Source organism: Anser cygnoides, chromosome 17 (assembly GCF_040182565.1).
Source record: "Anser cygnoides isolate HZ-2024a breed goose chromosome 17, Taihu_goose_T2T_genome, whole genome shotgun sequence".
Taxonomy (NCBI): Eukaryota; Metazoa; Chordata; class Aves; order Anseriformes; family Anatidae; genus Anser; species Anser cygnoides.
This window is the reverse complement of record NC_089889.1, coordinates 5,903,004-5,917,617: the sequence shown is the minus strand read 5'-3', so window position 1 is coordinate 5,917,617 and position 14,614 is coordinate 5,903,004. Positions and strand designations below refer to the sequence as shown.

The 14,614-nt window shown below is 38.7% G+C and overlaps 1 protein-coding gene across 8 annotated transcripts in view; it reads left to right on the top strand.

The window, feature by feature from the left end:
• RIMBP2 (RIMS binding protein 2) overlaps window positions 1–14,614 on the top strand; it is a 155,454-nt gene that overhangs the window by 5,300 nt on the left and 135,540 nt on the right. For 7 of the 8 annotated variants that reach the window (XR_007159127.2, XM_048051117.2, XM_048051119.2 and 4 more), the window contains exons 2-5: window positions 1,546–1,665; window positions 6,013–6,123; window positions 9,811–10,035; window positions 10,982–11,116. Coding sequence is in view for 6 of the 8 variants with exons in the window: in XM_048051117.2 (XP_047907074.2) it covers window positions 1,546–1,665; window positions 6,013–6,123; window positions 9,811–10,035; window positions 10,982–11,116 (591 nt within the window). In the remaining 2 variants the exon portion in view is untranslated. Of the gene's footprint in view, window positions 1–1,545; window positions 1,666–6,012; window positions 6,124–9,810; window positions 10,036–10,981; window positions 11,117–14,326; window positions 14,479–14,614 lie in introns of those variants that run through there. The other variant, XM_013173413.3, reaches the window with a different exon arrangement.

Here is a 14,614-nt window from a genome sequence, read left to right as displayed (position 1 = left end):
GTTACTTAAATATAAGGGTCATATCTGGACATATATGGCTCAGTGGCTTGGTGCTGTACCCGTTATTTTAGATGAGAGAAGTGATTTTTTTCTTTTGGAACTGAATCACTGATTCTGTACTGAATTGCTGTAATGTATAGGATTTTTTTTTTTCCTCCACCAGGAAAGAGACCACCTTTCTTCCTTCTTTTTCATCTTTCAATGTTCCGGTGCACTTCCCATTTTTACTTCTGGATATGTTTTCACAATGGAAGAACACTGAAGTTCAAAACTTGATGGGTTTTATATGTTTTGCATGTAGTTTGTGGATATACTTTGCTTTCAATTACTTTTTGATTGATTTTTAAATAATCTTGTGCGAAATGCGATTGAAATGAAGTAGCCTTTGAGGTGACTGCAATGACAGCTAGATACTAGGTTCTCAGCATAAATATGTCTCAACTGATTGGGATCTGCATATTGCACACATCATTTTTGAACTCTTCCTTAATTGAGGAGAAATGTGATGCTCTTGTATGTACAGAGATTTCTCCCTAAATCTGTTCTAAGCTTTTTGGCTTCAAAATGGTTCCCTGTGCCTGTAGTTTCCTTTTGAAGGTAAAATTTGCAGTCTGCAGACTCTGAAACTGATTGAAATGTCACGTGTTTTTGTTTTTTTTTTTTTTTTTGTAGAAATTTACTTTAATTCTTAAATATGCTTAAAGAAATCCCCAGAATGTGTTGATTGGTTTTAATGCACAGCATTTTGTTTCACCTGATATGAATCTTTTTGATTGTTGACCTAAGAAAATGTTATTTACTTCTGTCCTAATTCCGGATGGGAAAATTACTCCCTTTTTGAAACTCTGTTGAAACAATATGATGAACTCAGAGTAACTATGGCTATGACTTTAGTGGGTACACAGTGCCTTGCTGCACAGACGTTATACTCAGTCGGTATAAATAGCAAAGTAAAAACAATATACTGGATATAAAGCACTTCACTGTTCCCATTGGGTGGAGAATCTCCGAGGGCTGTCAGGAAGCTACTTGCTCTGCAAAGGGAAAGGCCTAGCTCTGCTTTTAAGCAGTTTGACCTTTTGTTTCACACTATCTACCAAACTGTTGGGAGCCTACCTTATAAAAAGTACTAGCTTCTAAGGTTCAAAAACACTGTGACTGCTCACTTGCAATAAAACCCTTCAGAGGAAAAAAGGAAGATTTGAGTCATGCTTATTTATCCCATGACTAAATATTTTGGTTGTCTTTTGAAAAGCCCTAGCAGGAGAAATGGAAGGGCAGCTTGTTTACAGGATTGTTAGAATACCCACCTAGCAGCTCCAAAGCTTGAATTAGAGATGCAAGACAGGCCATGAATGTTTTGGAAGGGAGGGAACAATGCAAAGAGAAAAGAAGGAAGAAACATTTAAGTAATACAGCTTGAAGTTACAACTAGCAAAATGGTGCTGGCTGACTTTATAAAAAGTCAGAAGTCCCGTATGCCAATTTAAACTTCTCTCTAGAGAGTTGAAATGCTCTCATGCCATTTTTTCCCCTTTGTTACAGAAGAAGGCTATCAGTCACATTCTGGATCATAGCTATTCTGTACTGGATTCCCCCAAGGCAAATCAATCATTTCCAAAAGCAGCTAAGTCTCTGACTAAAGAGCAAGAAGAAGACAAAGTGGTGAGTAACCATTTCCAATCCTAGGACATGTCAGAGATTGTTTGAAAACTTCTCCTTTTTTTTTTTTTGTTTTCTTTGAGCATGGTGTTATTAGCAAGCATTTAAAATAACCACATTTTTAAATCTTGCCATTAAGAGTTACATAGGAACTATGTAAAGCCTTGTTAACAAAAAGCTTTGTATTGTAGGTTATGAGAGTAGTAAGCAAATTAATTAATTGAAAGAGAAGAACCCTACTGCTTGGTAAGCAGCTTAGAAAGTGGAAATTGTTTCTAAGCAGAAATGTTTCTCTAAGCAGAAAGCACCTTTGTGAGCCACAAAGTCATAACACACACACCTCCTCTGGCTACAAAGATGGGCTATTTCAGTTACACTGCAGCTGAAATCGTGATACCAATTCTATTAAAGAAGAGTTGCTCTAGAGCTTGTGAAACTTTTCACAGCAGGTAAATTTTGGTGTCTATAATAAGTCTGAAGTGAGATATAGATCTAGTGTTTAAAAACTAAGCTTATTGCCCCAAAAGGTCATGGCCACATTTTCAATCTGTTCTTTTTTCTTGCAACTCTGTTGAGGAAATATTTTTATCTGCACAACAAATAATTCACATTAAGAATTCTAGTTTAGGATGTGCCCCCTCTCTCTCTCTCTCTCTCTCTCTCTCTCTCTCTCTCTCTCTCTCTCTCTCTCTCTCTCTCTCTCTCCTGGGTTTGCCATAAAGCATCGTAATAATGGTTTTCCCAAAATGCCTGGCTGGTCTGTATTCAACTGTATTACCCACATGTGATATCACCATAACTGGTGAACTTCTGTTATTGTCCTTTGTGAATACATTTTTAAGCATTCATTGGTAGAATAATTTTAGCTCTTTCTCGCGTTCCCCACATTAAAGTCTCTGCTTTCTAAGCTGCCTACCAAGTGATACATTTATTTTTAAATAAATTAATTTGCATGTGTAGAAGAGTACATTTAGTCTACTCCTACAATATAAAGCTATTTTTTACCACACGTTTATACAGTTCCTCAACAGATACTGACAGCAAGATTATAAAAGAAGTTCACCTAAAATTAGGTTCATAACCATTATAGGGACTATAGCAAGTTTATACAAAGGGCTTTCGAAGTATTTAGTAGAATATTGTGTGATCTACATTTCTGAAATAGTTGGATAGTTGACAGCCTATGTATGAGTTTTGGAGGCTAATTTTAGGTTACAGTAATCTTGCCCTGTGCCTGGAGACTTGATCCTGGAGAGTTACCCACTCCTCTGCCAGGTCAGGCTGGAAGAAAGTCTCTGATGTTCCACTCAGACCCGAACCATGACAGCTGGCATGCTTGCGCTCGCTTGATTTTTGAAGCTATTTATAAGGCTTTTGTCAGAGTTCCCATTTATACAGTTTCCCCTAGTGTATTTTCAGGATTTTTCTTGCAATATGAGGCAAATAAAACTATGGAACAAAGTAGTCTTAGAAAGAAAACAGATAAAATTACAGGAAGATAAAATTCAACAAGTTTTGAAATGTATTTTTAATTACAGCTGACATATTTTTTAAAATGCTGAGAAATAAGGGAAACTACTGTAAACTTCAAGTGAGTTCATAGAAAATAAAGGCAAAGCCCCTATGTTTCCCTGTAATCCAGCTGGATTCATATATCCATATATAACAGAGTTTGTTTTAGATGATAGATTTGCTCTCTACGTTTCTTCTCATCTAAGTTGGCTCGTTGCTAAGCTATAGGCAAGCATGTCCTATGAAGAATGACTCACAGACTTGTAGGCCAGAATGCTTTTCTTGTTTTTCCATTGAGCATTTTTTTATATCCTACACAGACATAAATAAGTGCCCTTGTTGACTTCCCTATCATTTAGTAACTAGGAAAGTAAATCTTAAATTATTTTAGTTGCATTAAAATATATTTTCTGTGTTTAAAGGAGAACAGTTTCATTGTCATCTGTTATAAACTTTAAAGTTCTGTGTTTACACATTGATGTAGCACTGCAACTCAATATAGTAACATACAAAAGGAAAATAAGAACTGAGTTTCTGTACAATAGTGGTTATTTAAATAAATAAATTTATTTGGTGTTCTAACTAAAATGAATGATTTATTGCAGCTTGAGAGAAGCTGTCAGATTTGGGAGGAGGCAGCGAAGTTTCATGGACTTCGCTAGTTTGGAAATGAGTGCTTGGAAGAGAAAATGTTTTTCCTATTTCTTCCCCTGCTCTTGGCAGGTGAGACAGGCTGTTGGAACAAAAAAGGGGGAAAGAAGGTGCGAGCAAAGACGGGAAGCAGAAGGCCCCTTTGAGCAGGCCTTAACTTTTGCTTTTCCGAGTGGTGGTAGTCTATGGTGTCGGTGCCAACCACTGCTGCTGTGAAGATTGCTCTCGTTAGCATTAACATTACATCCCTTCCTCCCTCACCATCAGCAGTTACAACGAGCTGTGCCAGCCTTATGCCTGGGGCCAGCTCTGGTCCCAGCCAAGAGCTCACTCAGTTTTATTTCAATTTGAATCTGCTTTTATTATCTAGGTACAGCAGTCTACTGAAGAAAAGTTATTCATACTTGTCTGCTGTACCAACATGAATTATATAAATGGTCTTATTCAGTGTCCAGCAATAATCTTCCAGAAAATATTTTTTAAATCATCTAATTCACATCAAAATGCTTCTACATGTAGTAAGTTTCTTTGTATATAGTCCTCTGTAGCTATGTGCTACATCTCTCAAGTATTTTTGCATTTATATTTGCTACCTCCTCAGTTTCAGTGTCTTTTGAGATGCGGTGTTTCCCACCAGTGAAATGTCAGATGAAAACAGGAAAAAATCAGAGAATATGGGAGGAGGAAACATTGTATTAATTGTTCAAAAAAGACTTCTGGATTCCTCCCAATTGTCCTGGGCTATAACTAGCAGAAATCATCAAAGCTAAAACTGTGACAGATGGTTGGTGTTTGTAATACAAGTGGTTCTAATGACCACCTTTGGTTCACAGACGGCAACGGCAGAACATCTACATAAAAGACTTCTTTTCAATCCCAAGCAGCTATCTGCTTCATTATAAGCAATTCCCTTTTCCTTTCTATTGGGTTTGCTTTGTTGCTTTTTCCTCCTACCATTTTCTGCTGGTAATTAGAGCATTTCGAAGGCTGATTAGGGAAAAGAATAGACTCGAAACGTCCTCTTCCACATAGAAACTCGTTTGCTATGGCAAGGTTCAACTTTTCTCAAATATGAACTCCACACCCCAAATAGTACAAAATGCCAAGTAATGCTGGCAAAATAGAGACAGCCTGACTCACCAGCAGCAGAGAAAGGATGAAAATAAGGGTAGTGGTGCTTGGAAAAACAGAGATCACTTTTGTTTACCCTCTAGGAGCCGCCTTAGTTATCCAAGATTATATGTTACGTAAAGTAAAAGAACATCTGCTTTGTCGGTACTCATAGCACACAGTATGAGTGACAACAGGAACCTCCATTATGAAGTTTCCTTTAAACACTCATAAACAGAGGGAAGAGAGAAAGAAAGTTTCCCTTTCCTTAAAGAAGGAGTACTGAGCTACAGTGGACTGAACAGTATGGTATGAGGCCATTTCCCTAGCTGCTTTATGTTGTTTATTTAGGTTTCCAAGTGCTAGGAGGCAAGACTGCCTTACATTGAATGTAGCAAACTGCAAAGTTTATGTGTGATTTCAGCAATACCTTGAAATTAAAAAAGGAATCAATGATAAGCCCTCTAGCACACTTAAAATAATACTGAACATTTACTCTGAACGTTGTCATTCTGTATTGGGTAACAGCAGAAGGAACAAAGGTCCTACTGTGTGTGCTTCTTTATCCCACTTAATTCCAGAGATGTAATAGAAAGTGCCCTCTTTTAACTGAGTAATCTGATGAAGCAGTGCCACTTACCATTTGACTACATGCTGCTTATAACCCTGCTCTTTCACCCACCTTATACATAAACCCAACATGAGGTTCTTCCCGGGACTGACAAAGAGACAAATGCCACATAAAGAGCAAATTGCTTCTAATAATATTACTTATTATTTGGATTGCAGTGTTACCTAGTCTTCCATTCTGTAGCATTAGCACACCACACCATGCTAAGCATTGCACAGACACTGTAGCTATAGCTGGGCTCTGCCACAGAGATGCTACGTCCTCAGTTGTTGACTGAGTGCCACATTTAATTTGTTCCATTAGACTTCTTGAGCTTCAAGGCTGTACTTTGAAATTTGTGCTTTGCCATGCAAAAGCAAATTGCTTTAACACCAGCAGAATCACTAAGACATTTCAGATGTATTGTAATACATTTTAATGAGATATTGATGAATTATGTTCTACAGTCCAAAAAGAGCCATGATAAAGCAAAACAAACATCCGAAAAGCTTCCACACTGCAGACCTGAGGACAGAAGCAAACAGAAAAGTTGCTCAATAACTCCTAAGAAGAGCAAGGTAAGTGTTACATGCTCTAAAATCTTCCAGTGGCTTTACTGCCAATTGCTGAAACAGCTGTCATGGTATCAGCCTGAATCAGAAGTGACTACTTGTCTGGTGGTTCCCTCTCAGTCCCTCAGAAATGACTGTCTGCACCCTCCCCAGCATCTGACACACTAAGGTTTTGCCTTCCAGATATGAGTATTTTGGTTTTATGGTCTAGCACACATTAGTTAGCGGTCTGCAGTTTTAGGAGTTATGCTATGAATGTTAACCAGTATTGGGACTGCACCACTACTTTTTTCCTAACTCTTCTAATAACAGATATTTAATGCTGTCATTGTAAGACACCCAACTTAGAATATCAGTCAATTCAAAGTAATCACCCCCGCAGAAAAACTCACACGTTGGTATTAAATTCACTTGGTCATGATTCTGACATTTGTACATGAGGCTTGTGAAAGAGTGGGCTCAACACCATTCCAAAAAAGAACCAAGTCTGAGATTGGCAAAGGTAAGAGAAACCTTTGCCTTTGGGTTTCCTGAGGATATTCTGCTCTTGTGACTGAGACACAGCACCCCATTTATCTACAGAGAAACTGCTTTTCCAATGACACTGGGATGCATTAGTAATAGGGAAAATTATCTGATATTTACTCAGTTTTATCTTTCCTATTCACTAATGGATTAACTCTCCAGAGCTCTCAGTGCTTCTCCCTTCAGTGGATACAAACACGATAATAATTGCTTAAAAAAATCAATAAACACTTAAGTGTTTGGCAACTCTCAGACTTTTTACTGTATTGTTTACTCAACAGTATAATGCTTAATAGAAGAAACTTGCCTGTTAAATATTCATGTGCAGATTTAGCAGATATAACACATCATGGATTCAATCTTTCTAGGTCTTTTCATTCATGACAAAATGAATTGTTTCAGAGCATGAAAATTTCATTTGTTGGAGAGTAACACATAATTTACTCATTTGAGGTCAGTGCCTGGATCTAGTTGTATTTATCTGTTGGTATTCCAGTTGGGGGCAGTAAAGCTTTCATCACTCAAAATTTGGCACCCTTTTGGATTATGAAATGAAAAGTCGGTTCAGGTGGCCTCAGTTTACGGAATTGTCTCTCCCTCATGTTATGACAGCCTCCCTGACACTGAGAGACCAGCTGCTGTGCTGGGGCTCTTACTCCACTTTGGTATAGCAGAGGAAGACTATTCATCTCTGCAGCAGAGTTCAGCAGAGAGCTGGTTAACCTCTGGTGATTAGATTGTTGAACGATCTTCTAAATGTACAAGGTGCCTGTGCCCAGGTGCAGGCCGCGGAGCCCCGTGAGGCGAGGCCGGGGCCACTTCCAGCGGGTTCTGGGGCAGCGTCAGGGAAGGGCCACGCACTGCAGGGCAGCCAGGGCTGAGGTAAAACGTGCGAGGAACGGCCCTGCTAGCACCATGCCAAGAGGAAGAGTAGGGCAGGGATGAGGTGCTGTGGGTGCCAGGGCTGAGGTGCACCTGCAGCCCTCAGGGAGACTGAGGAGGAGCAGGTCTTTCATTGCAATCTGTGGAGAGCCCATGGCAAGCAGGGTGATACTCTCTGAAGAAACTGTGGCCTTCGGAGGCCCAGGCTGGAGCAGGTTCTCCTGACAGGAACTGCAGCCTGTGGAGGACCCATGCTGTAGCAGATTTTTCCTGAAGAGGGAGGTAGAGGAGTTGGGAAAGAAGGAGAGAGGTTGAGCCTGGGAAGTTCGGGAAAGGGGAGAGGAGAAGGTAGTGTGTTAATTTTTGTCCATCTTTCTCACTATCCAAACCTATTCTAATTGAAAATAAATATTTTTTCCCAGGTCAGGTTGTTTTTCCTGTAAAACAGTAATTGTTAAGTAATGTGCCTGTCTATCTCAACCCATGAGCTTTCTCATCTTATTTTCAGCCCTGTACCGTTGAGGAGGGGAAGTGAGAGAGAGGCTGGGTAGGTGTCTGGCCAAGGTCACCCCAACACATTGCAGTAGCGAGAGTTAATATAAATGTTTGAACAATCTGACTTCAGAATCTGTAATTTGGCAGAAATAACAGTATTTCAGAGTGCTGTTTAAATAGGAGTATCTGCTGATATGACTTGCTTAAAGTCATATATACATTTTTTATCTAATACCTGTAGCTGATCTTCAGATTGACCAATATTTGAGAAATTATCAGTTTGGGGTATTTTTTTGGTTTGTTTGTTTTCATATGGTGTCCCACTGCTTCTGGTAATGTTAACCTTCCATTTCCTGAAGTACACAAGCTATTGGGAGACACTTAATATTTGGGAAAATTTTGATCAAATTTTGATCCTGCTGAGCTAATCCAAAGTTCATGGATATATGTTCAGTATATTATAAAACCAAATAGTATTAATATGCAAAATTTTATTGACTATCCATCAAGCTTGGGAAGGTTATGTGTGTCTGACAAAGTTGTTTACAAGGCTCACATTAAGAAAGTGACCTGAAATCAGGACTCCCACCCCTCTTCTATTTTTCACACTTCCAATAAAGAAAAAAAGGCCGGGAAAGATAGATAGTGCAATAATGTTAGCAGATACAGTTGGGTTTTGGTAATTCTAGTTCAGATAGATCTCAACTTAGAGATTGCTAACAGTTACTGCTTCAAAATTAAGAGAATACTGTGCTGTTTTGTTATTATTATTATTTGAATATTTGTGTTTGCCATTTTACCCATAAAATATGGTTTGTAATGTTTACTGAAGTGCAATGACTTTGCTTACTCATATTTCTAAATCTTTTTATAACACCAACACACAGTGATAGTTTCAATTGCTCTATCAAAAACCAGCCATGAACATTAGGGACATATTATACTGTTACTTACACAATTGTTCCAAAGGCAATGGGACTTGGCTTACATAACTGAAGGCAGCGATGCCGATGTTTTTCTGTTACTGAATTTCATTAGACTAAATATTGTATTGTCCTGAAGACCACCCTGAAGATTCTCATTCTGTTGCTGAAGTGGTGTAGTATCTTGTGTAGTACTACACAAGAGTCTATAGGTACAGGTCAAGGATTATGGAAATTGCTGGGTGTAAAGCAAGAAGAGTTTGGACATAAAGATCTGTAAGCTTCGTAGTCTCAGTGAGAGCTACAGTTTCTCCCACAATTCTCATACAGTTGTGTAAAGTTTGACTGCCTAACAGCTGATTCCCAGTGAAGGGTTTGTAGCATGGACGAACATGCCTTTTGGAATACAGTATCTCAGGTGCAGCTGAAGCACATCTTCCAAATGAGGTGCATGTCCAAAGCATCACTAGCAGGGATAACTTCTTAATTTGCTATGTGATACAACAGTAAGCGAATGACCAGATACAGTGGCTGAGCAGCAGCACTTTGTTGCCATCAAGTGGTAAATACATTGATATCTATGTAATCAAAGTGATCATGGCTAGCTGGCATCAACTGAATGAAAAACAAAAAAAGTATGAAAAGTATTTTTCTGCTTTTCATTTCTTTGAGTTGTTCCTCTCTTTACTGTTGATTGATCAAGTGAGATTATTTCTTGTTCATTGACTGCATGAATGAAAGATCTTCCAAGGAAAATTTTCAAATAATGCACTTCTGGTATGACTTGTGAAACAATCTGAATTATACTCTTTCCCCCAGACACAATTTTAGCAAAAATGACATGAAAAACGTATTTTCTCTTTACCAGGTTGTCAGCCCTTCAACTTCATTGACATTGTCATCCAATAACGCTACTGTCATCACAAAAACAATTACCAGAACATTTCCTCTAAAGCAGAAAATGCATTTAGTCAATGTTAAGGCCCAGCATCTTCAAAATATCAACAAACAATCAGAAAGCATAAAAGATCTGGAGATCCAAACGCTTCAAGTAGAGTGTGAAGAACTCAAAAATCAACTAGGATGCTTAAGGGTAGGTAAAAATCCAGTTCTATTCTTAATATCTAACTTTGCTGTTAAACAGTTAAACTGAGTCACAGAATCACAGAATGAATCACAGAATGGTTGAGGTTCAAAAGGACCTCTCAAGCTCATCTAGTCCAACCCCTGCTCAAGCAGGGCCACCAACAACAGATTGCCCAGGATCATGTTCAGACAGCTTTTGAAGATCGCCAAAGGGAGACTTCACAACCTTTCTGGGCAACCTGTTCCATTGATGTGTCGCCAGCACAGTGAAGAAGTGCTTCCTGATGTTTAGACAAAATCTCTTGTGTTCCAGTTTGTGCCAACTGCCTCTCGTTCTGGCACTGGGCACCACTGAAAAGAGCCCAGCTCTGTCTTTGCGTCCTCCCTTCAGGTATTCATGGACATTTATAAGATCCTGAGCCTCCTCTTCTCCAGGCTGACTCAGCCTCTATTTATATGAGAGGTTCCCCAGTCCCCTGATCACCTTGGTGGCCCTCCATCTGTTGGACTCTTTCAAGTAGATATAGGTATATATTGTAATGGGGGTGGAGGGAAGAACTGGACACAGTGTTCCAGGTGTGGCCCCCCCAGTGCTGAGTAGAGGGGAAGGATCAACAATCTTGACCTGCTGGGAATACTTTGCCTAATGAAGCCAAGAATACTGTTAGCCTTCCTCGCAGCAAGGGGACATTGCTGACTCATGTTAAACACAGTGTCCACTCCTAGATCCTTAAAATAGTTTATTCAAACAGGTGTTAAAAACAGGTAGAAAAGATTGTGTTTATTTTCTGTTTTTGTTTGTTTGTTTGTTTTGTTGGTTTTTTTTTTGGTCCAAACTGACAGCTAATTGACATTAAATATTTTCCAAACTATCATGTGTAAAAAAGGTTTTGTGTTTGAATTCACAATATTTCTGGTTTAGAAATAGAATTTGAAAATCTCCTGTCATGCAGGAAGGGCTGATGGGGCAGAAGCCAGGTGACGCGGAAGAGCTACTGAAACAATCTCAGAAAGAACTGTTGTGGCTTCAGAGACAGCTCTCCTTTATCTCCACAGGAAGCCCTATGTGTGTTTTGGCAGCTAGCAAGGTGAGCTCCGTTACTATTTTCTCAGGTTTAACTCCACTTTTTACAGTGAAGTGGGAAGGGGAAGGTTTGTCTGGCTTGTTTTATTGAAACAACACACTGCAAAAGTTATTTTCATACTACAGGTAGTAAGAGGAAGATTGGCCTCTTAGTATGTATTTTAAATAATTGTTGCACGTAATTTGTAGGGACAAGAAAGAATATCTCTGGGGAAATTCCTTATTGTCTGTGAAAATGTACTTACTTTTAGTGTTAAAACGGCATTTCACGGAACCACATTGTATATAGAAAGATGCTTTATGTTTTATCACTTTTTCTTAAAAAAATGTCTGTCAGAAGGTAGGATCATTGTATTGGGATTGTTATTCTGGGTGGATTTTTTGGCATGACATAGAGAACTGTAATTGCCTGTCTCCTCTCAGTAGCACCATTAATGTGCATTCCTATTTACGAGCACCCCATCATCAGCATAGTTGCGTCCAGCCCTGAACAGGCAAAAATGACTGTCAAGCTACATCATATTTGATGCTGATATTTGATGCTGATATTTGGCAATATAAACTACAGAATAAATATTAAACCGTTTATGTTAACAATGTCTTAACATCTTACAGTTCCAGTAAAATGTGAGTCCTCATCTGCCATGGCATAACAAGTTGAATATGTCAAGTGTGAAGACTCAGATTTCTAAACCGTTGCTTGTGGTAAAGCATATGTTTTAAAGTCTTCATTGCAGTAAATCTGTGCTGGTGGTTTAAAAATTTAGGTGCCATTTAATTCTTGAGTGACTTCATTTAATTTATTCATATCATTTTCCATATCTTTGAACAAAAGGTTTCCAAAAAGTTTATGATGATATATATATTTTATACAGATGTATATCCACACACACACATATGTACAGAATATATGTTCCTTATACTTATCTATGAGAAGGAATAAGTTTGCTTTGTTCAGTGTGATGAATTAATTATGCTATTTTACAGCAATCTGACTTATTTTCAAGCATCTGGCACAGTAAATTTTTCTTTTGCTTGTACAAATGCATGTAAAGCAATGGATACACTCATCTAGTCTCCAAAATAGACAAGATAGATTTCCAAAATGTGTCACCTGGAATCTTCTGCTATCACTTTGCGTCATATGCTGCAGATCTGTATTTGTTGCTGAAACACAGTATGTGATAAGCGCTTATATAGTCATAGTCGGAATGAACATTTGGATTTCAAGCTTGCACGTAGCTCAATTGAGGAAAAAAAATCTAATTTGCCAAAATTAGACTTTAAAAAACAAAACAGACAACAACAACAACAAAAAAGAAAACAATTTATTATAACAAACTGGTTATAAATGTAAGATTGTACTTGCCTGATGATGAAAGCTATAATCTAATCTGGGAAGGAGCATATGATCCTGAGTAGGAACAGCTTTTCTCTCCAAAAATACCAGAGTTTTGTTTTTCTGGGTACAGTTGTGAGTAATCTCAGGGAAGGTCATTTGGGGCTGAGATTTGCACAGAAGATGAGTGGTCTTGGATACCTTATTTTTAGATGTTGGACTTTCTATTCAGAAAACTGCAGTCTTTCTAGAATGTGACAAGTAAGAAATTTGGGGAAGAAAGCACATGTTATCTGCAAACCTTTACCTCATTTTCTGACAGTATCACAGGACAAAGGATCAGATTTTTAGTTGTTTCATAACTATCATGAGGGACATTTTTAGAAGCAACAAGTAACTTTGAAGATCATGCTGTGATACTCTGTACTATATTTTAGTTCCGAACCTCTGAAGAGAAATGCTTTTCATCCAAATGGCAGCAGTGGTACTCAGTGTCTGTAGAATCTTTGGGGTAAAGATCTTAGTAAGGCTCTCAAATAGATTGATGCTTGGGAACTGGAATATCCAGAAATGTAAGTAATGCTACTTTTGAAGGATTCCTTGTCTGGTTAGCAAACATCATGGTTCAAGGTTCAAATTTATTATGGTCTGGAAATCCAGATAAGTCAAAACTTGAGAAAGAGATCACCTGATGAGTCCCTCTTCTGTGGCTCTTAATACTTTCCAGTGAAGTATCTGGTGCTGACAGTTCCTGGAGGTCAAAGTACTCTCCATGTATTCTGCTTCATAAAGAAGTATTAGGCATTTGCGGAAATCTGGCTCTTCTCACCCATGTCAAACTCTTCTGAAAATTTTCCTCTTCCTCATTATTCTCATTAGTAAAATTGTAGGGAGAAGACAGATTTTGCAAAGGAACTGTAAATTAATGTAGTCTGTTTCAGTCCATTTTGGGGATAAAAGGGAGACATTATTAAATGGGAAAATGTATTTCTGCAGATACTTTAAGAGAATTCAATAAAGTAGTGCCTTGGGAGTACAATATTTCCTTACCCTTTTAAATGCTGAAAGGGAAATACAAAAGTTCTACTCCACATAACTTCATATGTTTTCTTCAATAATTTAACCTTCATCAGCTTCTTTATTATATTATAGTGAATCCACTCCCAAAGTGGTCAGACTCTGAGAGTCAGAAGATCTTTGCTGGAAAAAAAAAATAAAAAGAATAAAAAAAAAAGAAGAAGAAAAAAAAAGACTAAAGCTAGATGTTTTAAAATATATTTATTTAAAGTCTTTCCCTGTATCCCCTAGAGTGTCTCCCTCTAGTTGCTGGGGAGATACTGGTGGCATACTCAGCAGATTTTGTGTGAATATATTGGGTACAGTTTTCTTTAGAAGAGGAAAGACAGAATGGTTCAGATGCTCCAGGTAATCTGTCTTAATACCCTTCTGCATTTGAGTTTCAAAGCCTTCCATTGGGCGGGCTTGGCAGTGAAAAAAAAATCGCAGCTCACATTTACAGTTCATTGGTTCGTGCCAGTAGGCCACAGATGACCTACTGAGAAGATCCTGTGATAGCATTACTTGGAGGTAAAATAAAATCTCCCAACACCCGCCTTCCCCCTGCCCCCCCTCACTGAAACATACCCTTGCTGAGATCCCACTTGCTGCTTGTCAGCTCCTGTCCCTGCTCCCTGCTGCTGTGTCAGGGTTAATACTATGTGAAAGAGAAACTGGCAAATAGGGAAAGCCATCTTTGTGTGCGTATGTGTGTGTGAGCACTGCTGTTTCATAGGCTCTGGCAGCTGCTGCATGGCCGATGATGCTTGCTCTCTCTTTTTCACCCTGCCTCCCTGCAGACAGCTAATGAATCATTTCTAGCCTGAATACAAGCAGTGCAAACACACCAATGCTGCTGCTGCCGCCGCCGCCACTGCTGCCTCTCTCTACAAGGTTGTAATTTGACACAGTAGACTGCAGCTCTCTCTCGGCAATGATCTTGCTGAACATCGGAAGCACTTGATTTGAAGGTATGCTGAGATTTCACCCCTTCTAAAAATAGCTATTTCTGCTAAATGCTTTATGGGCCAAATGAGGGTGGGAGGGCTGAAGATTTGTAGGTGTGTGTGGGGAGAGAATCCTCTTTTTAGTTAGCAGTAATGAATC